The 18,459-nt window shown below is 45.1% G+C and overlaps 5 protein-coding genes across 5 annotated transcripts; all 5 read right to left on the bottom strand.

Annotated features, from left to right (window-relative positions):
- Positions 1 to 713: 713 nt before the first annotated feature.
- On the bottom strand, positions 714 to 4,244 carry LOC112872623 (probable folate-biopterin transporter 4). The gene is made up of 7 exons (XM_025935684.1): positions 3,945 to 4,244; positions 3,486 to 3,613; positions 2,957 to 3,178; positions 2,385 to 2,837; positions 2,097 to 2,294; positions 1,437 to 1,574; positions 714 to 1,328 (listed from the first exon to the last, which is right to left on the bottom strand). Exons 1-7 carry the CDS (start codon positions 4,056 to 4,058, stop codon positions 1,067 to 1,069), a joined length of 1,515 nt encoding a protein of 504 aa, XP_025791469.1. The 5' UTR covers positions 4,059 to 4,244; the 3' UTR covers positions 714 to 1,066.
- Positions 4,245 to 5,883: 1,639 nt separating this feature from the next.
- LOC112875840 (transcription factor bHLH150-like) lies at positions 5,884 to 7,311 on the bottom strand. The gene has a single exon (XM_025939835.1). The coding sequence runs from the start codon at positions 6,873 to 6,875 to the stop codon at positions 6,300 to 6,302; it is 576 nt and encodes a 191-aa protein (XP_025795620.1). The 5' UTR covers positions 6,876 to 7,311; the 3' UTR covers positions 5,884 to 6,299.
- A 1,231-nt stretch (positions 7,312 to 8,542) lies between these two features.
- LOC112874617 lies at positions 8,543 to 11,216 on the bottom strand. Its single transcript, XM_025938049.1, has 7 exons — positions 11,032 to 11,216; positions 9,783 to 9,885; positions 9,583 to 9,645; positions 9,419 to 9,466; positions 9,234 to 9,287; positions 9,051 to 9,114; positions 8,543 to 8,920 (listed from the first exon to the last, which is right to left on the bottom strand). The coding sequence occupies exons 2-7, from the start codon at positions 9,879 to 9,881 to the stop codon at positions 8,880 to 8,882; spliced, it is 369 nt and encodes a 122-aa protein (XP_025793834.1). The 5' UTR covers positions 9,882 to 9,885; positions 11,032 to 11,216; the 3' UTR covers positions 8,543 to 8,879.
- A 1,177-nt stretch (positions 11,217 to 12,393) lies between these two features.
- On the bottom strand, positions 12,394 to 12,839 carry LOC112877583 (glucan endo-1,3-beta-D-glucosidase-like). Its single transcript, XM_025941925.1, has 2 exons — positions 12,770 to 12,839; positions 12,394 to 12,671 (listed from the first exon to the last, which is right to left on the bottom strand). Exons 1-2 carry the CDS (start codon positions 12,837 to 12,839, stop codon positions 12,394 to 12,396), a joined length of 348 nt encoding a protein of 115 aa, XP_025797710.1.
- Positions 12,840 to 15,497: 2,658 nt separating this feature from the next.
- Positions 15,498 to 18,371, bottom strand: LOC112874616 (protein NLP7-like). The gene is made up of 4 exons (XM_025938048.1): positions 18,092 to 18,371; positions 17,928 to 17,995; positions 17,299 to 17,420; positions 15,498 to 16,298 (listed from the first exon to the last, which is right to left on the bottom strand). Exons 1-4 carry the CDS (start codon positions 18,207 to 18,209, stop codon positions 15,764 to 15,766), a joined length of 843 nt encoding a protein of 280 aa, XP_025793833.1. The 5' UTR covers positions 18,210 to 18,371; the 3' UTR covers positions 15,498 to 15,763.
- Between the last annotated feature and the right edge of the window lie 88 nt (positions 18,372 to 18,459).

Here is an 18,459-nt window from a genome sequence, read left to right on the forward strand (position 1 = left end):
CAAACAACGGCGTCCACAGCGCGTGTACTCTAATTCGTGCTTTATTTTGCTCAGGTCTGCTATCTTTGTGGTCATATTATCTTGTTTTGCTTAGTTATTTTTTACCATTTGGTTACAGGGAACAACACACAGAATAAACAAGGAGGATTAAGGTCTGAATTTGAAAAGTGTGTTTACTTCCTGCATAAACAATAGCATATTGATATGTGTTCCTTCCATTTTGTTCAATACTTTGCAGGATCAATCGACTGCTCAGATGCCCAATCTCAGTGCAACACTTGTGCACACTATCGTTGCATTCACTCGGACAGAAATTTATTCTACAACTATGCTGCTGCTTTAGCTTTGCAAAAGTGAAAAGATGGCTTTGAATATGAACCAAGACGGTCTTCAACAGTCAACTATAGTTTCTCCTCACGGCAAAACAAGAAAAGTTTGAGGCTTTTGTAACGGCTGAAACATTAATTGTTTCTATACTAGAGGTTACTCATTCACTTCTTGGATAGATTGTACAATGGAACGACCAAGCAGCCAAATGTCAGGTCGAATTGGTGGTTTGAAGCATCAGCGCTTTTGAAACAGTTTCCTCAACCAATGGAATGGAACTGGGTGAGGGATTTCCTTTGATGTACAAGCAGCAATAAGATTATCACAATAGATATAACGATCATAGCAAACAAAGAGTACATGCACAAACCACTTCGGAACAGGTGTTACACAAATGCAGCCAATATTTTCAGATTTATTCGTGAGTAACATCACTTAAGATCATGTCTGTGTTCTCGCTGCCACGTTTTCTAATTTCTATAAAGTAACATCAACTTCAGTATGCCTAAACATCTACTGCACTCTTCTTTCCTCTCATCCTGGTACAGAGCCGTATAAATCTTTCAACAAAACTGTCTAGCTTCCAACTATATTTTAATTTACTTAGTATGATGAATATGCTCCTCTCACTCTGGTAGACTGGTACAGAGCTGTAAGTGAGTCAGGAATTCGGAATTCGGGCACAGACCATTACCTTCCGGGGAAATAAAATAGGTATGATAGGCCCGCACCCCTCAACCTATGATGTTAGTCCTGTAACTTCCTTTGGAATCAGAAACAGGAACCCAATCGGTAAGAGAGTACCGATCAGCTGTACACCCAAACCCAGAGCAAGATTGTCAAACTGTGCCGTCGAGATGTTCAAAGCCGATGCCAGAGCAGCCCCCAGGAATGAACCTAGTGTTGAACCAAGGTTGTTGATGGACATGAAGAGAGCAAACAGCGTGCCCTCAATTCCAGGTGGGCAAAGCTGCCCCGACAGGATCAGGAATGGCATCATCCTGCCAAATGGTAGAACATTCTTGTCAGAAACTTGCAAATGGTTCGAGATCAAGTGCCATAGTGCTAGTTAGTGTCACAACTAAAAGAAAAGATAACTAGGGGCATACTTAAACTGGTTGATTGCATCAGCCAAAGCAGAACCCCAGAGCACCATGTACTTATCACCAATTCCGTATGGAACATGCAACCGTGACACCAAAGCAATGTCCAGTAGGATAGTTATGGCAAGACCGACATGAGCAAACCTGGAAAACTCAAAATCAAATGTTAGACGTTAACAACCACAAATAGATGTTCCTACATTTGTGTTCTGGCCAATGACTTCTAAAAGTTGTGTCTTGGAACAGGAGTAATTAAAACTATCAAACCTTTATGTGTTTACCAAACTGGCAACATTGGGCCAGAATACTGACCAAAATATGACCAGCTATGGCTTATAGAAGCAAAACACACTGGACAAAAAAAAGTGTAGGGTTTGAAGGGGGGAAGGAGGGGTGATCCAGCATGCATTCAGTTTAAGGTGCATGTGCAAATATGGAGAAAACAAACAGGTGGTGGATTGAGATGTTGAAATTTTGCTCTAAGAACAGAAGAGGCAACAACCTAATCAAGTACATTAACCATATTCTGTCAAAAATGGACTTACAGTCCAATCAAGAAAAAAACAAATGAACTTACAGTAAAGCTACTTAGTTCCATTACCCATATGGAAGTCATGACTCAGAGGTAACATTCAGACAAAGAAATAACTTCAACAAATAACTTACACAAGAATATTCCTGAGCTTCTTGCGCTTAAAATAGCGGTTGTAGGTATATGTGCCAAGAATCAGACTAAACCATCCAATCACACGTGCAGTCCCTATAAAAGATGCCTCCAAATGTAACTCCTCCGTTTGATAATAGAACATGACTGTCGAGATATTTGGAATTGTAACATTTGAAAAGAAAAACCACGCCATAGGTCTGGATTAAAAGAACGAAATTACCAATTAGTAACTTCGATCAAAGTTAGGGTTATACATTGGAGAGAATGTAGCAAGAGAGTCTGGTTACCGCAGAATGGTTGGCTGCTTAAAAGCTGTACACAAACTGAAGAAGGCTGATCTCAGAGACAAAGATGGCGATGAATTGACTGAGGCATTGTGTTTCTCATTAGCCTCAGTCCACTTTGACAGTGGTCTCCTTTTATTAATTTTACGAGTTCCCTTTCGCCTTCTAGTGCCCTCGTATCCAAGTGCTTGACTAGACCCTTTTCCAGAAAAGGCAGTAACAGCACTTTGATTGTCTACATAGTTATGCTCATCAATGGCACTCTGAAATCCTTTTGGAGCATCCTCAACAAACAAGCAGGAAACAAGTTGAAAGAATGGGAGGGCTGAGAAAACAACATATATGGCATGGATTGGGAGATTGGATAATGCATATCCTCCCAATAAGTTCCCCAAAATCCCACCTACAGCCATTGATGACCAAGATAATGATTGTAGATCACCAGAAAACTCTGGCCTGGAAAGAAAAGTAGTGAGTTTCTGGGTCACAATACTCCATAGCAGCATGCCAATTTTTTCTTTTTGAGGACATAGCAGCATGCCAAATAGGGACACATGATATACCTAGAAACTTACCCTGCTAATCGAACTGCTTCCGCAACCATTGCATCTATAACAACATCTGCCATGGCAGATCCCAGATTCTGTACTATGAGCAAAGCAGTAAGCATATTGGCTGAGGTCCTTAAAGTCTGTGATAGCCCAAGGATAAGCCACGGAAGTAGAGAAAGACAACTAGAAATGATCAAATAGGGTATACGCTTCCTCTGCTTAATTGGAATGCAGTCTGACAAGATCCTGCAGAAAACAATTAGAATATAGTTAGCCAGTTAGGTAAAAGGTAGGAGGATTTAGATTTTACACAGAAGCAGAATGGATGTGCTTATTCATGCATCAAAGCATATAGCCATATAGGTGTTTTGTTTTTGAGTAACGAGAAAATAGTATCAAGAAGCAGGCATTACTGCAGAAAAGTCATGCTAAATAGAGCGTACTATCCATTCGTGGCCAAAAAAAAACATAATCTCAGGTAAGTTTGACTGGTAACAGTAGCTGAGGAGGAAAAGCGAGAAAAGTTGCACAGGGCAACGGAACGTAACATTACCCATATATAGGTTTAATGCTCCAAGGGAAATATGCAAGAGAGACCAAAAACTGCGATGTGGAGGGCGATAGCTTCATCATGTCCTTCATCTGGTAGGAGACAGCCGTCCATACAAAAGACCTGAATCCCTAGAATGTTTGAAGGGATAGTAGAATTGAATTTAGCGGAATGATTGATGTGGGGAAGAAAACAGAGAGCAATACACGTGTAAATTTACAGAAAGATCAGGCTGTTGGTAAGATTTTGATTGATTGGCTGAAAGGAGGAACTCGCACTCGCAGGTAACCAGGCATGGTACAGGTTTGATCTGACCAATCGCAGAGCATGGCCAGTGGTGGTGGTGTCAAATACGAATGAGCAAAAAATTCTGGCATTTCCGCGTGCCTGATCTGTGCACTCCTCCCAAGTAGGGTCCTGAGGGTGCGATGAGATTGAGATCCAAAGGATGAATTAACGGACCTGGATGAAGTAGATGAGGCAGACGAGGCAGAGGAAGGAGGGCCCGAACGCCGCCCCCATCCGCCCCGGCCACCACGCCTGTTGGTGCTGGGGCGGGGCCGCCGCCGCCGCCATGTTGCTTCCTTCCTTGCTGGGGTTTGGGCTGGACGGATCAGCCGGGAGGGAGGGAGGCGACGGGGGAGGAAGGAGAGACGAGATGAGTTGTTGCCTTGGCTTCCCTTCTTCTTCCCTCGCCGCGCCGCGCGGGGAGTCCGCGGACGGACACGCGCACGCGCTCTGCTGCTGACCTGAACTGCTCAGAGACCTGACTGACCGACCGACCGGGGATGGACCTCGTGAGATGGGCTTTTTTTGTAATGAGAGAAAGTTCCCTTCCTGTTGGGCCTTTTCTTGCCAAGCCCATTTCCAGCTATGTTGCAACAAAAGGATTAGTAAACCAGCTTGTAAGTATCGCCAATCCAATAATCTTCCGAAAGAGAAGAAAAATAGTTATCCATCTTCCAATATTCAAAATTCGTGCAACTCTCTCCCACCGTTGGATTCTATTTCTAATTCTGCAGCATGCATGCGGGCAGCGGGCTTGAGCATGTACATAGGACACGTGCCATTCTCCGGTTGGCTCCGGTGTGTGGAGGTTGCTTTTGGATTTCGAAATTTAAACATATTTTTCTATCAAACCGTAAATCCCTTTTTGAATCCGTTTAAACCATTGTGCTGTCTAGAATTAATCCAATAAAATGAGATCCAAATATGAATATATTTTATTACTTTTTAAAAGATCAACATTTAGGTGAACTAGCTTAACATTCTAGATACACTATTTCAACATTTTCATACTAAATGTTGAACTAACTTATTTAGAATGTTGAACTTGGTTTAGAGAAATGTTGAATCTATATTTAAGATGTTGAAAGTAGTAGTATTTGATAAAAGAAAGAATGAATACATATATTACAATAAAGAAGAAAAGTACCTACCACCTAAGGCCTACAGCGTGATAGCAATTAGCAAATTACTTGCTCTGCGCGCTGCTGCTGTCGCTGCTGCGATTGTGGGCCGTAGTGGGCCGTGCGATGGCAGACGTTCCCATCGCACGGAAGATGCATAGGAGCGCCCTGTAAGTATACACCTGTATGGGCTTTTTTTTTTGTGTGTGTGTGTGTGTAAGGATTTGCATAGTATATATGTTGGTGCTACCGAGTATTCTACTTAGCAGCTTTGTGTTTGTTTAGGCTGCCAAGAAGAAGAAGAGGAAGAGGAAGAGTTAGAGAAATCTCTGTGTCTTCCTATTAGAAATTCTTTGATCTGATGCCATGGGAGTTTAATATTGCTGGGAGTATTCGGGGCAGTTCTCACGGCCCCTCGCGATGAAATGTGCCAGATAGTTGAAGGCTGCTGTGGTTCCGTATGAGTTAGTTGGTTTCTCTCTGTTTATCGATTTTACAATAATTTCTCATTAGCTACTTTGCAGTTGCTCGACAACTTGGTTATGGAGTATTGGACGGCAAGAGCTGGTACTAGGTGTGCTGACAAAAGGATCAGATCTGGGAGTCCTGGGATCAACTCTCTGACCTACAGGGAATAGAATCTAGCCTCACTCTGTATGTGCTCCAGAACATGATATGAAAATTGTGGAAGAAATCTCTAGGAAGTCCTCTTAATCACAACACTATCATCTTGCTCCGAGCGCCCGCCCCCGTCTCTAGTGATCATGGTTTCAGGCCAGATCCATTCTCATTCATTAGTTGGCAGAGCAGGGCAGGTCAGAGTCAGACAGAGATTCACATGACGCCACGTTGAACTCCTTAAAATGCAAAAGATGAGAATACGGTAGTACACTGTACGAAAATTCACCATCCAATCTGAATGTCTGTCAGAGGGAGGGAGGGAGGGAGAGAGAGAGAGAGAGAGAGAGAGAGAGAGAGAGAGAGAGCCAGCAGCAGCACAAGAGAACAATCTATTCCCAAACATACAGATGAGTAGGTAGGTACTCCACAGCACAGCAGATGAGAGCAGAAACAATACAAGACGAAGAGCAGGCGAGCAGCATTCACTTGCACAAAGAAGTACTACTCCAGTAGCTGGATCATCCATCCATCAGTAACAAGAGAAGTGTCAACAAGCAAGGAAAGGAATTTACAAACCATGAGCATATGCATGGATCATTAGTTCATGACAATCCCACCATTTAATCGTTCGTTCCCAATCAAAGCAACGGAGCGCAATGATTACTAGTACTTCATAGAGTAATGCAATCGCCCTCCTCCCAATCCCGATCAGCTGGCTGCAGGTCGGTTGGTGATCAATCAATCATGTCATGGGGCCATGCCAGGCTGCCAGGCCAACCAATCCTCCTCACCTCTCCGCGTCGGAGAGCTGTGCGGCCGCCAGCGCGTCGGCGAGCGCGCGCATGGTGTTGACCTGCATCTGCAGCGCCGCCACGTAGTCGACCGCCTCCTCGAGCAGCTCCGTCGCGGGGAGCTTCCGGCATCCCGGGACGAGGCGGCCCAGCACGCGGAGCCGCTCCTGCACCTTGCCGCCCTCCTTCGAATCGCCCGCCGCCCCTGCAAAAGAGGCCGCTTTGCTCTTGGCATGCTGCGGCCGGCGGTGGCGCCGCCGGATCTTGCCGCCCGCCTTCACCAGCACGCGGCGGCGGCTGCAGGCGGCGCCGGCCAGCAGGATTGCGCGGCTCCAGCGCGTCTGGCCGCGCGCCGTGAGCGCCAGCGCCGAGTCGGCCGCGGCCTTGACGGCGCGCGGCTGGCCGCCGCCCGTGGCGCGGAGCGCGTCCAGCAGGCGGCGCCCGTAGATCTTGTGCTGCGTGCCGCTGCGCCACTTGCTGGCCTGCGGCGGCGGCGGCGGCTTATTGCTACCGGAGCGGCTTGCCGCCGCGGCAGACGAGGACGACGGCGGCGAAGAAGAGGAGGAGATCATAGCCGCGCCCGCGCCCGCGCCCGCCCCCGGCCTTATCCGGTTATTCCTGTTCCTTCCCGAACAGCTGAGATGCAGAAGGGAATTGGGGGCGTGGGGGAAAGGGAAGAGGATGGTGGTGAGAGGAAGAAGAAAGGAAAGAGAGATTATTGGGTTGGGGTGGGTGCGCTGCGCTGGTCCTGCCGCCTTCTTCTATTTGCTTTGCTGCTGCTGCTGCTGCTGATTAGAGTAGTGGTAGTGGTGGTGGGCTTCGCCTTGCTTGGTTGTTGCTTCTCTCTCTTTACAACACAGCACAACACTGCTCTGGTCCTGCTCTGTTTTCTTTTACCATCATCTTTGCAGTTCCACTCATTAGTAGCAACTAGATCAGGAAACGCACCAGCAAATCATGCTCATGTCTTGGCTTGCAAACTCAGAAGAGTACATCATGTATCATGATGGATGGATGGATGGATGGATGGATGGGTATACAGATATACATAGAAGACAACAGAACAGATGCAATTGTTATTTATTCATTATTCGCAAAAAGAAAGGTGTTGTTAATTCATTCTGTCAACATATATAATGGAGGGAGAAGTTGAGCGGAGACATGTCAACAGGCCGGTGTGGGGCCCACTAATCATAGATGGGATGGGCCGCCGATTCCTTCCCTTCAGTTGCATGCAATTCGCCGGCCCCTTTTCCCCATCATCCATCTTGTGCTGCCTTTACAACAACTGTATACATAATAGCAATTCATTTTAGTGTTATTAATTAGTAGTATCAGCCAGCCAGCCAGCCAGCTAGCTAGCAGACTGATTGCTTTATTAGTTCGTTGCGCATAGCCTTGAATTGATTTAATCTGTGTGGCTTGCATGTGATGTGCTCAATCAGCACGACTGAGCTTGGTCGTCATTGTGTTCACTTGAAGGAAACGTCGCCTACAAATGAATTTGTAGCTAACTGATATCAACAGGTTTAGCCATTTGGCATTTGCTCACACATGCTAATGCTCTCCCCCTTTTCCTGAGAAAGCACAAGAGAATGAGGTAATAGGAAATTTCATCATATCCTTTTTCAACCCTTGGTCTGACTTGATGAAAACTAAGCGGAAGAAAATACTCGTAAAAAATTCAATAGTCTGAAGGGTCATCGTTTTGTTCTCTTAGCTTAATAACTACTAGTGGAATATGATAACGACGGGAAAGCCGTAATTATTTATTGTTTTGCTTTAAAGCCCTTATCAAGTTAGCATCAGACTACCCATTAATCCTTTACTTTTCTTCATTCCAAGCATTTTGCGACCCCGAATTTATCATTACAAGTTGAGGTGCATTGGTTTTGACTTTCGACCTTACCTTGTTCATCTGGCTGCACACCATTATATATTCTCTGTGTGGTAATTGTGGTTCTCTCCGGTTAACTTTAGTAATGGACAAGTGGGATTAATTACGATTGAGCATAATGGAATGTTGGAACAGTTTCCTTTTTGTCTTTCTAATAAACAAGGTAAAAATGCATCAGGAGCACTGTATTGGCCATGTCGGCCGGAGGCGCATCAGAAACTGACGTGCCTCTCCGACTCTCGCCATCAGCGAGCAGGCAGTTGACTGGCAGAACGAGCAGCCATCATGAGCAGGCAGGCAGGCAGGCAGGCAGAATTGATTGGTATGATTGGTCCAGCCATCTATCATGTTACTGCAGCGTCACCACCGCCATCGATAATTTCATACATGTTCAGCAAAACACGCAGCATATATTTATCCACAAATAGATTTGCAGTATAATAATAACATAGGCTATCTCATGCCAAATGCTGAACTAATTAACCTTGTACACCATCCATCATCTCATGTGGAGATGCATGGATCACCTCTATTCTTCAATTGGGTAAACGCAACACAACACTTGATAACGAGGATTTTCTTATGTCGATCGATTCACAGAACGACCGAAGGGGGCTGCCTGCTTGAAGCAACTGAATTCTCCAACAACGCAGCACGTCCTGCAGATTCCAGGGCCACCTCAGTTGATGTTCATATCCTCTGCACCAGCGCCATCTCCGTCTGCAAGCATGCGTCAACAGTTGATTCAGATAACTGAAGCCCATCCTCATGTGCTCTACTAGCAATGCTTAGCTTAGCTTTGCTTGCGCACAAGGGCCGGAATCAAAGGCATCGTCCACAAAGTGCGTACCCTCGTTTTCTGACGAAGTGTAAATAGAGCGCCTTGCACGTTGTTGTTGCTGTTGGCGTGTTGGCTGAAACAAACAAGTGATATCATTTCAGGACCAGAAAAGCTGAACCTCAGCAAAACACACATCATCACTTGGATCAGGGTGCTGAATACGGCCATATGTAGAGATAGCACGAGTGATACCTGCAGCTTTGGCCTAAGTGCCTCCAGGGGTCCTTTGGGTTTGGCAACACCTTGCTGTTGTACACAACCAAGTGTTATGTCAGGACTCAAGAAATTAAACCATTCGATTTGGAACTCAAGTATGCTCTACATTAGACGTGCTGGAGCCAAAAAAGTAAAAGGAAACAAAAGGGTAATAATAATACCTTTCCTAGAGCCCAATCAGCAGAATCAAAGTAGGCCCGCTCATGATCCTACAATTACAGAGAATAATTCAGTTACTGATCGCAGCAGTTTCCTTATGTGGATACTATCTTATCTTGCGGCGCTATTTCATTTTGTGATAAAGTGGACAAATTCAGAAATGAACCTTTGAGATGAGTGGTGGCTTTTTGGGAATTAGTCCACCAAACTTCTTCTTGATTGCTTCTTCCTGCCCAGAGGAGAATATTATTATGTTCAGTATAACCTCTCTGTACCACCTTTAAAGCAACTTTGCTGGTACTTCCATCACAAAAGGAGTGCAGGAGTGACATTTAGATGGCTGAACTAGTGCAGAAAATGAATAACCTGTTGCTGAGCTGACGGCATAGAATTGTCTTCACTTTGATCCATAGGTTCAGGATTTCCATCAAGAGCAGCAGCATTGGAGTCCTTTATCTCCGACATGATGCTAAAAGGAAAGAAAAAAGATCACGGATGTCATTATGCCAGTGGTCACAAAATAAAAGCATCACAATAAAGCTGATGGAGGCAGCAATTTTACAGTGTCAATGCAGTACGGCTTATAACAGACAGACAACATATTCAAATGAATGGCGCTTTCTGAAGAGGTGAGTCAATACATTCTTTTCGCTATGGACATATTACTCCACCACCTAATAGTTTGTTGGTTTGTTAACATCCATCTACATTTAATTTAATGCACTAGTTACTCTGGTTGCTGTTTCTCGAGTGTCATGTTATGGCTTCCCTTTCGGTGTTTCCCTTTAGTACCGAACAAAGTGAGGATCCAGATTCCAGCTATCCCCTCAATTTGTTTCGCTTGTTAGTTGCACTAATTATTAACAAACCCATGCTCATGCGTGGTAGATGGTAAACCTAAGATCCTTGTGGAGCAGTGTTTATGTTCATCAGTTAATCCAAGAACAAATCACACAAGAGAAAATGTCCCAGGAATCCAGCATGCTTTTAAGCTTCAACCGGCAGTATAACTTTTGTTTCGCGTAGGCTTAAACACAAGGACCACTCGGGCAACTGCTTTTATAGTTCAAGGTGACTTGACAGTTGACACGGATATGAAGTCAACAAAAAAATAAACTGGCATGAGAAAGAAGCACAAGCTCCAACTGCTTTCTGAATCTGGAACCTGAGGGAGGCTCCATATCCAAAGAGACTCATACTCCATGAATTATCGTCAACAAGTACTGGGCGACGGCCTCCAATTGTTCATGTAGAAATTAAACAATATCACTAATACTGGAGTAGCATATTAAAGAAATCATAACCACATGAACCGAACGAACGGTTCAGTCCCCACAAGAACATCGTTCTCTACCGATATGGTCAAATCACTAGGTGACATGAGGGAAGGGGGCAACCATGGCGGTTCCGTCTAAACCAAAGAAATTCCCCCAAAATTCTGGGAATTGAACAGTGATCAGGGAAGGTACCCCCACGCCACGCAGCAAAGCAACCCGCGGCAAATCAAGGATTTTGAGCTGGGGGCTCAAGTCGTCACAGCTAGCTAGCCCGGAGAGAAAAAGACTGTGCAAGGATCACATCCATGGAAGCAAGCAAAGGTTCAAGATTTCCTTACCAGCAAAAGAAGAGCTGCGGACGAAGGGATCTCTCCTCCGGTCAGCAGCAGCACGGCAGCCCGATACAGGACAAGTCACCGCACAGCACAGGGAAGCAGGCCGAGGGAATTGAGGACGGCAGGGCGAGGACAAGAGGAGGAGGACGCTGCAAGCCTGCAAGGGAAAGCAATATGATGATTTGGATCGGCTCGGCTCGGTCCGGATCTGGATCAAGGAGAGCGTGTGGGGCCTACCACCGCCAATTCGGACGTTAACAAGCGCGCGCGGCCGGGCCGGCCGTGCGTCGCACATGGGTAACGGGACAGAGTACACACACCAAGAATTCCCAACCACTTGAACACATGGATGTTCGATGCTCTGACCCTAATTTCAGAAGACTGCACGGAATCACGGATGGATGTGCTATGCTTTGACCCTGTGAAAATGTAAGCAGATGCAGTGTGATCTTGCACTTGAGTCGTCCGCCGAAACACCGGGTGTGCGTGAACAGAGTTCGTCGACCTGGGTGTATCCAAAATTAGTCCGTTCCAGCTCTAGTGTCGTCGTGGTGCGGTGTGTTGTGGATTCGGATTACTTTCATACGGTTGTTGTTCTATATCATGTACCACCGTCTATGCAGCGCGCAGTGTTTCTATAACTCTGCATCTTCAGGGTTTTCTTAATATTGCGTCATTGTAATTCTTTTTCTCTTAATAGAATACATGCATGAGACGCTTGTGAAAATACAGGGCCGGAAGTGATCGAGTTTTTTTTTCCTTTTTTTGGACAACGAAGTGATCGAGTTGACTCTGGACAGACTCGACGGCCTCCATTCAATAGGCCATCAACGTGAACTTTCTTTTGTTATATCATGACATCCTAGGTTAATTGATGAATGAAAATAGTGGTGAACCCTGAGCTCATATCAAGACTCGCTGGGAGTGAGATTACTATGTTGTTCAACTTTGATCGTGACTTGCAGACTTAGTCTGAGAGATAGGAATGCCCACTGCTGCTGGAGAAAGAATTGCATCAACACTCGCTACATGATCTACAGAGATCAAAGCCGCTGGAACGAACAAGTCACATACAGATCGATCTTTTATGTATGGTCTGATGATATATGACAAGGCAGGCTCTGATATATCTTAAAGGATTAGTTACGAGACAATAACAAGTGATCAAGTCATCGGAAATCAACCAATCAATCTCCAAGCATACACTGTAGTGTATGAGCTGGTGATCATGCATGTTATGGCGCCCTCAACATCAACTGCAGCACAGTTTTAGTTTAGCTACTACTACAGCAATATTACTTAGAACTGGTGCTCCGTTCCATCCAGCAGTTGCAAGAGCCAAGAGAAGTAGGCGGTGATCATCTACTAGTAGTAGGTGCAGGATCCGTAGCTGGGATCGGACCGCACCACGAGCGCCGAGTTGTTGAAGTAGCAGTTCCAGGGGTGCCTGCCATTGGCGGCGTAGTAGAGGTTCATGGCGACGGCGGCGCGGGACACCAGGTTGTCCGGGTAGTAGCACGGCCCGCCCTTCTGGATGACGGCGCAGCTCACCTGGGAGCACGCGTAGTTGAGGTTCAGCAACAGGACCTGGTTGGAGGCCGAGGGCTTGGCGACGCACCACGTCTTCTGCGCATCCGCGACACCTGCGGCAATCACAGTTCAGAAAGCCAGCCACGCCCGGGTTCAGAAATCGATCGCAAGATAAGAGATGAGATTGAGCATCATCAATTGGTGAATCTACCTGAGGTGAAGCAGAGGAGCACAAGCCCCATGGAGACGAGCAGCAGCGACGCCGGTGACTGAGCTCCCATCTTGCTGGAGCTGGAGCCGTGGAGACTGGAGACAGATCAGACGGGGCGCTCTGCCTGCAGGTTCTCCCGTTCCTTTATAAAGAGAAGAAGATGAAGATGCCCGCCTTGTTGGAGTCGAGTCGAGTAGGTGTCTTGCACTTTGCATTGCTTGCTGGATGCTCATGTGACCCCATCGACACATGTCTTTGCCTTGTACCCAAGGCAACCTGCCATGTGCTTCTGCTTCTGCTTCAGCTCAAATGCTCAATACCGGATTTTCTTCTGCTCTGGCAACTGGCATCTCACTCACACAAGCGTCTGCGAACTCTGCAGTGCAGTGACCTTTTCTTGTGGATCCCCATCCACACAGCAAGCACATTTTGGCCTGCATTGACCAACTCCTGCTTTCCTTCCTTTGTCCCCAGTTTTTATGATGTATGCTAGTACTGAAAACAGGTTGAAAAATTCTTCCAAATGTGAGTTCACTTGTCCTACTATCTCTTTATGCCCCGCAGAGCAGAGTTCGTATCTCCTCTTTAGTACCCAGCAGAGTTCTTCCAAATGTGTTCTACAAGCACAAACATACTACATGCTAGAACAAAAGCGTGAGATGATTATTACCAAATGATGCATGCATTACTCCACCCATGTGGGTCTGGCTGGGTTCCATAACCACCAAAGAGGAAGAGGTAAATCCAGAATTGCCCAAAAAAGATGCTCAACATACCTTGCTTTGTTCCTCCTCCTTGTCTTTACAACTTTTCTGTTTGCCTTTGCTCCTGCTCTTATTCCCACCCACATTTCCCCCTTGCCCTGCAAAACTAATTTTGCCCACTTTGCATCGAAAGATTGAATTCGTTTCAGCCAGATACATTTATCTTCAAATTTCAACATTTGGAAACCGTGCCTCTGGAAGAAAGAAAAGGTGTCTTGTACACAAACCTCACCAACCAAAATCAGTAGAGACAACACATGAGAGAGAAATCTTCCCATGACACACAATTCTTCTCAACTGAAGCCATGCCACAAGCAACCAACATTAAACACATGATACCCTGTCATGTATTTTGTCTACCATTGCGGGTTGCTTCTAGCAGAAACATTCATTAGCTAACATAGACAATATAATAGCAAGTCTCAGGCTCTGTGCACAAAAACAATCAGTAGAAGCAACCCTAGAGCCTATACGCCAGGTAGCTTGAGTTCAGTGCAATCTCCATCTGGATTAAGGGAAAATTAGACAAAAGGAACTGTGTTAGATGCCGTTACAAGACAAAGTGCATGCTTTGCTGAAAGAACAAGCTTTCCTGTGAAAAAAATATCCATACATTGGAGATGCGCTAAGGAGTACTTTCTTCAGCCACACTGATGTCAGTACTTCTATTATGCTAGCATAAAAGGAGACGGGCAGCCACCAAATCGTCCGTAGGCACGTTGTGCCATTCATTTATTATTGCAATGCTGATAACATTAAAAAAGCAGAAAGCAACCTAAAAGATTAACTTGCAATTTACACAATAATGTAATCAGGATATCATGGCATTACTGTCATTCAGTATGGATGGCAAAGCTTCAAGGGCGCTGGATGTAAAAAAGTTTGAATCAGTAGACATAGACATCTTATGCATGGTACTGTGTAAGATAACATCAACATAAATCGAATGTGTAAGTGTTGTCTTCGACAAATAAGGTGATTCTTCTGTGTACCCTTCTGCATATGTTTTTTTTTCTCGAACGGCGCAGGAGGACTGCGCGTCATTTCATTTAATATAGAAAAAAACAAACTACCCTTCTGCATATGTTGATGAGATAAATGTAGAATTGACCACAGTTAAAAGACAACACTTGGTACAACATACTTGGTACAACTCACACCACTAACTGACTCTTACAGAAAAACAGACTACCCTTCTGCATATGTTGATGAGATAAATGTAGAATTGACCACAGTTAAAAGAATTTTTTAAAAAAAAAGGTCATGCAGTTAAAAGTTTAACCGAAAGGTAAATACGGGTTTGGCAACTATAATAACTTATACAAGCATAAACATTCTACAACCTGTTGAAAATACGGGACATGTCATCAGCAAGCTAGATTTCCGTCTGTAGGTTTTCATCTGGAAAACCACGAAAAGAATATTAAGAGCAGTCAAACTCACTTGACAGATATTCAATTTTCTATCTTCTATTGACCAAAACATCATGTATGTGCATATTTTCTCGACCGGTTCACTTTAAGGACATCTTGCCACTTTCTACATGTCTACCTATTTTTTTTTGTGTGGCTTGTGGAAAAGGCAAGTAAAGGATAAACAGTGGTATAAACAAACAGCAACAATGTTGAGTTATTTACCAGCATAATACTTTCGTAGTTAGTCATATATAGCCTATGGAAAAGCTCATATATACATGATGATACTTGATACTTGGCACCTACAAAGAGTCAAAACATAGTTCGGGAGAGCAAAGATTTTTCTTATGAAAAAACAAATAGTAATTCACGAGGCAAAATATCAGTTTGTACCAATACCATTTCAAATTTGGAGGACTGTTGGGCACAGAACAATGCAAGCAGATGAAACAATAGGCGAGCAGTTGAGTTTTATCACCTATCCACAATTCTCACATCCTATTACTACCATATAATCTTTCAAGCGTTGTACAGTTTTGACTTGAAATCTTGAAATCAAGGAACACAACACAATGGAATCATGTCATGTACATATATTAGTGCATTCACATATATATAAGGCGCTCTCCTCATGTGCACGCAGGAGACAAGACAATACATACAAAATCAACAGCAACGGCTTGTATGGTAAGGCAGGCAAAACAAGCTCCTACCATTCTTCTTCAATTCAGTGAGAGGATTTCACACTTCTCGCTTATAATGGGTCATGTTACATGAGGATCTGAAGAGGGAGGGCAACCGCATTTATGAGTTGCTCACTCACTAAACACAAGTACAACATCCGGCAGTGAAGCCCCAAATACCTGGGCCAGCGCCAGCTTCTGCCTCTTGTTCAGTCTAGAAAAGTCTTGTCCCCTGCGGGTGTCGCCATTCAATAGCTTGCGCCCGTCGTCTACTGCTTTCCTTCTCAGGGAGCACAGCTGCGCCGACGCTTCTGCTGTAACAGCACCATCAGCCTCAGCTTCCGCCTCATCTGCTCCCCAGTCCAACTCGTCATCATCAGTCATACTCTTTGATGCCTCGCCATGGGCTTCACAGCTTCCATCTTTGGTGGGCGCACAGTCCGAGTCACTGCTCCCACCCCACCATTTCATAGTTTCACAGGACAAGCCAGATGATGGGAATCCGTACTTGAAATCATCCATGTAGCTAGGAATGGCTTTGGCTTGGCTACCATGGGCCAAGCTTGCTGACGCATTCTGTTTAACTGCTGGGGGTGAAACCGAAACTTGCCCTGCCTTAGAACTGCCCTGTTGAGATTTTGCTGCTCCTTGGGAAATCCTCGTTGACCTATTAGCATGCCCAGTCCAATCGAAGTGTTAAATGAATGATGCAATTTGCTTCTTCGGTATAACATATCATCATATGATCCATGCACGGTGCAGATGTACTACTCTCGGGAAAAAATGGGTTGCACAAAAAAAAATTCATTCAACAATACATGAAGCTCCTTTTTCTACATCGGAGAGCCGCGTACAGGCGAGTGGTCTGGTCATCATCAGGGTCTACCTGGTAACCACCGCCCTACAAGCCCTAAGAAAGCAGATGGGCAGTAGAAAGCTGAATCATGAACCACTACAAAACACACTGTATGCAATGCAAAGTTATGTCTTCCAGTTTACATCCATATGCACAGCCATCCCATCTCCAAGTGCTCACAATACAATGCACCAAAGTAGTGATTGACTAATCAAAGACAAAAGTAAAGATAAAAAAAACCCACGTTCATGCAGATAATTAGTTTAGTTTACATGAAACAGTGAAACATAAATGCACCAATACACTTCCCAACCTATTCCCAAGCAAAGCTACGCAGAAATCAATCGCGGAGACATTTACCTTATACTGATGTTGAAAATATTACTGTTCAAAGACTTCAAAGAAACCTCCTACTTGCTGAGTTGCTGGGACACACTGGTTGTGCTATAAAGCGCCACAGTGAAACAACAACTGCGATTGTTTTAGTGATACAAGAGCCAGATGCACAATAGCTCTTAATTGCTCAACTAGATAGAGGGTAACATAGCAATATACGGCCATACTACACTTCTTTTGTAGGAATATAAAAACTTAAATTATGCTGATGCGTCAAACATGACACAGAATTAGTTACATGACTGAAACAACATTGCGCTTCAGGCATATGTTTTCAACAATACTTCAGTATATTGCATAGGTTTTTATTTAATGTGGCACTACCAAGTGGCATTAAACGCTCAGTAAGTCAACTGCATGAGTCTACTCAAGCTTTGCAGAGCATAAGAGGACTGAAAAGGGGAGCTTTACTCACACTATTGATGAACCAGGTGGGCTGAAAGCCTTTTGTTTTGCAATTTTTGACAACTCAAGAAGCTCCTTGGCTTTCTCTCTTTCAGGACCTTTTGTGTCATCACCAGCTTTCCCAGAAACAAGCTGCAAGTATGATGATTTAAGTAAAATTACAAATGACTAGACAGACTCAGAAATACAAGAAGTTGTAAGGAGTGCGACAACCTTGCCTAGAGAAGCTGTACATTAATATACATGGGATATTTAAGTTATCCTCAGATGAGATTATCATATGTGGCAATGAATCTTATTCGTGAGGAACAGCTATGTTGTTGTTCTATGTGCATGCAACGTGTGTTTCAGAAATAGAGAAAGATCAAACACTTGTCAAATTCAGAGCTTGTCGATAACTCGATATCGTTGGTATGTTTTTTTGGACAAAGCTGGTCAATCCAAATTCAGAGCTTGTGCATCACATATATCGGTACAGATATGGGCAACGCAGGTAGTGCAAGTAGGAAAGTGTGGCAAAACATTACAGGTAAAACGCGTGTTAATTTCCTCTTGTTACCACAGGGTCTATTCCTTTCAAAAAAACACAGGGTTGACTCTAGAGGCGTACGAAAGATCCCGAACAATGAACTTGTTTACCTTTCGATACGGCCACCTAACAATCCCGTGGCTGCGGCATATCCTCTTCAAGACACTGGTGCAGACTCCTGCAGGTGGGACGAGTAAGCAGGGCGAAACCGTGAACGGGATGGAAGCAGCGCAGCGCGAGAGAGACAGAGAGGGAGGAAGGCGTGGGGGCGTACCGAGGATGGAGGCTGCCTCGGCGATGGGGAGGGAGAAGAGCTTGGAGATCTCCTCGTACGACAGCGAGACCCTGGTGGGCTTGGGCTGGGGCTGGGGCGCCGGGGCGTTCGAAGCCATCCGCGAGGTGGTGATTTGACGCGGGAAGCAGCCAATCGAATCGACGAAGCGGTGAGGAGGATGAGGAGGCGGCGGCGGCGGGGGAGCACGGCACGGATCCGACACGACAGTGCTGGCTCGCTCGATTCGCTGAGTTTGGCTAGTGGATTTGGGGATTCTCGGGTCGCCTTCCGTGGACACTGGACAGGAGGGAGGAAGGGAACGAGGTGGGCCCCATGGATGGACCATGATTGATTCCAGGCCATGACTG

The sequence above is a fragment of the Panicum hallii genome, chromosome 9, assembly GCF_002211085.1.
Source record: "Panicum hallii strain FIL2 chromosome 9, PHallii_v3.1, whole genome shotgun sequence".
NCBI lineage: Eukaryota > Viridiplantae > Streptophyta > Magnoliopsida > Poales > Poaceae > Panicum > Panicum hallii.

Coding starts and splice junctions, on each gene's coding strand:
- LOC112872623 (XM_025935684.1), bottom strand. CDS start 4,058: ATGGCGGCGGCGGCGGCCCCGCCCCAGCACCAACAGGCGTGGTGGCCG. Junction 3,179..3,485: donor AGCATTAAACCTATATATGG/GTAATGTTACGT, acceptor TGTTTTCTGCAG/GATCTTGTCAGACTGCATTC. Junction 1,329..1,436: donor GATGCAATCAACCAGTTTAA/GTATGCCCCTAG, acceptor ACCATTTGGCAG/GATGATGCCATTCCTGATCC.
- LOC112875840 (XM_025939835.1), bottom strand. CDS start 6,875: ATGATCTCCTCCTCTTCTTCGCCGCCGTCGTCCTCGTCTGCCGCGGCG.
- LOC112874617 (XM_025938049.1), bottom strand. CDS start 9,881: ATGTCGGAGATAAAGGACTCCAATGCTGCTGCTCTTGATGGAAATCCT. Junction 9,288..9,418: donor CTGATTGGGCTCTAGGAAAG/GTATTATTATTA, acceptor TGTGTACAACAG/CAAGGTGTTGCCAAACCCAA. Junction 9,115..9,233: donor CACTTAGGCCAAAGCTGCAG/GTATCACTCGTG, acceptor TGTTTGTTTCAG/CCAACACGCCAACAGCAACA.
- LOC112877583 (XM_025941925.1), bottom strand. CDS start 12,839: ATGGGAGCTCAGTCACCGGCGTCGCTGCTGCTCGTCTCCATGGGGCTT. Junction 12,672..12,769: donor GCTCCTCTGCTTCACCTCAG/GTAGATTCACCA, acceptor TGATTGCCGCAG/GTGTCGCGGATGCGCAGAAG.
- LOC112874616 (XM_025938048.1), bottom strand. CDS start 18,209: ATGGCTTCGAACGCCCCGGCGCCCCAGCCCCAGCCCAAGCCCACCAGG. Junction 17,421..17,927: donor TTAGGTGGCCGTATCGAAAG/GTAAACAAGTTC, acceptor TCATACTTGCAG/CTTGTTTCTGGGAAAGCTGG. Junction 16,299..17,298: donor CCACCTGGTTCATCAATAGT/GTGAGTAAAGCT, acceptor GCATGCTAATAG/GTCAACGAGGATTTCCCAAG.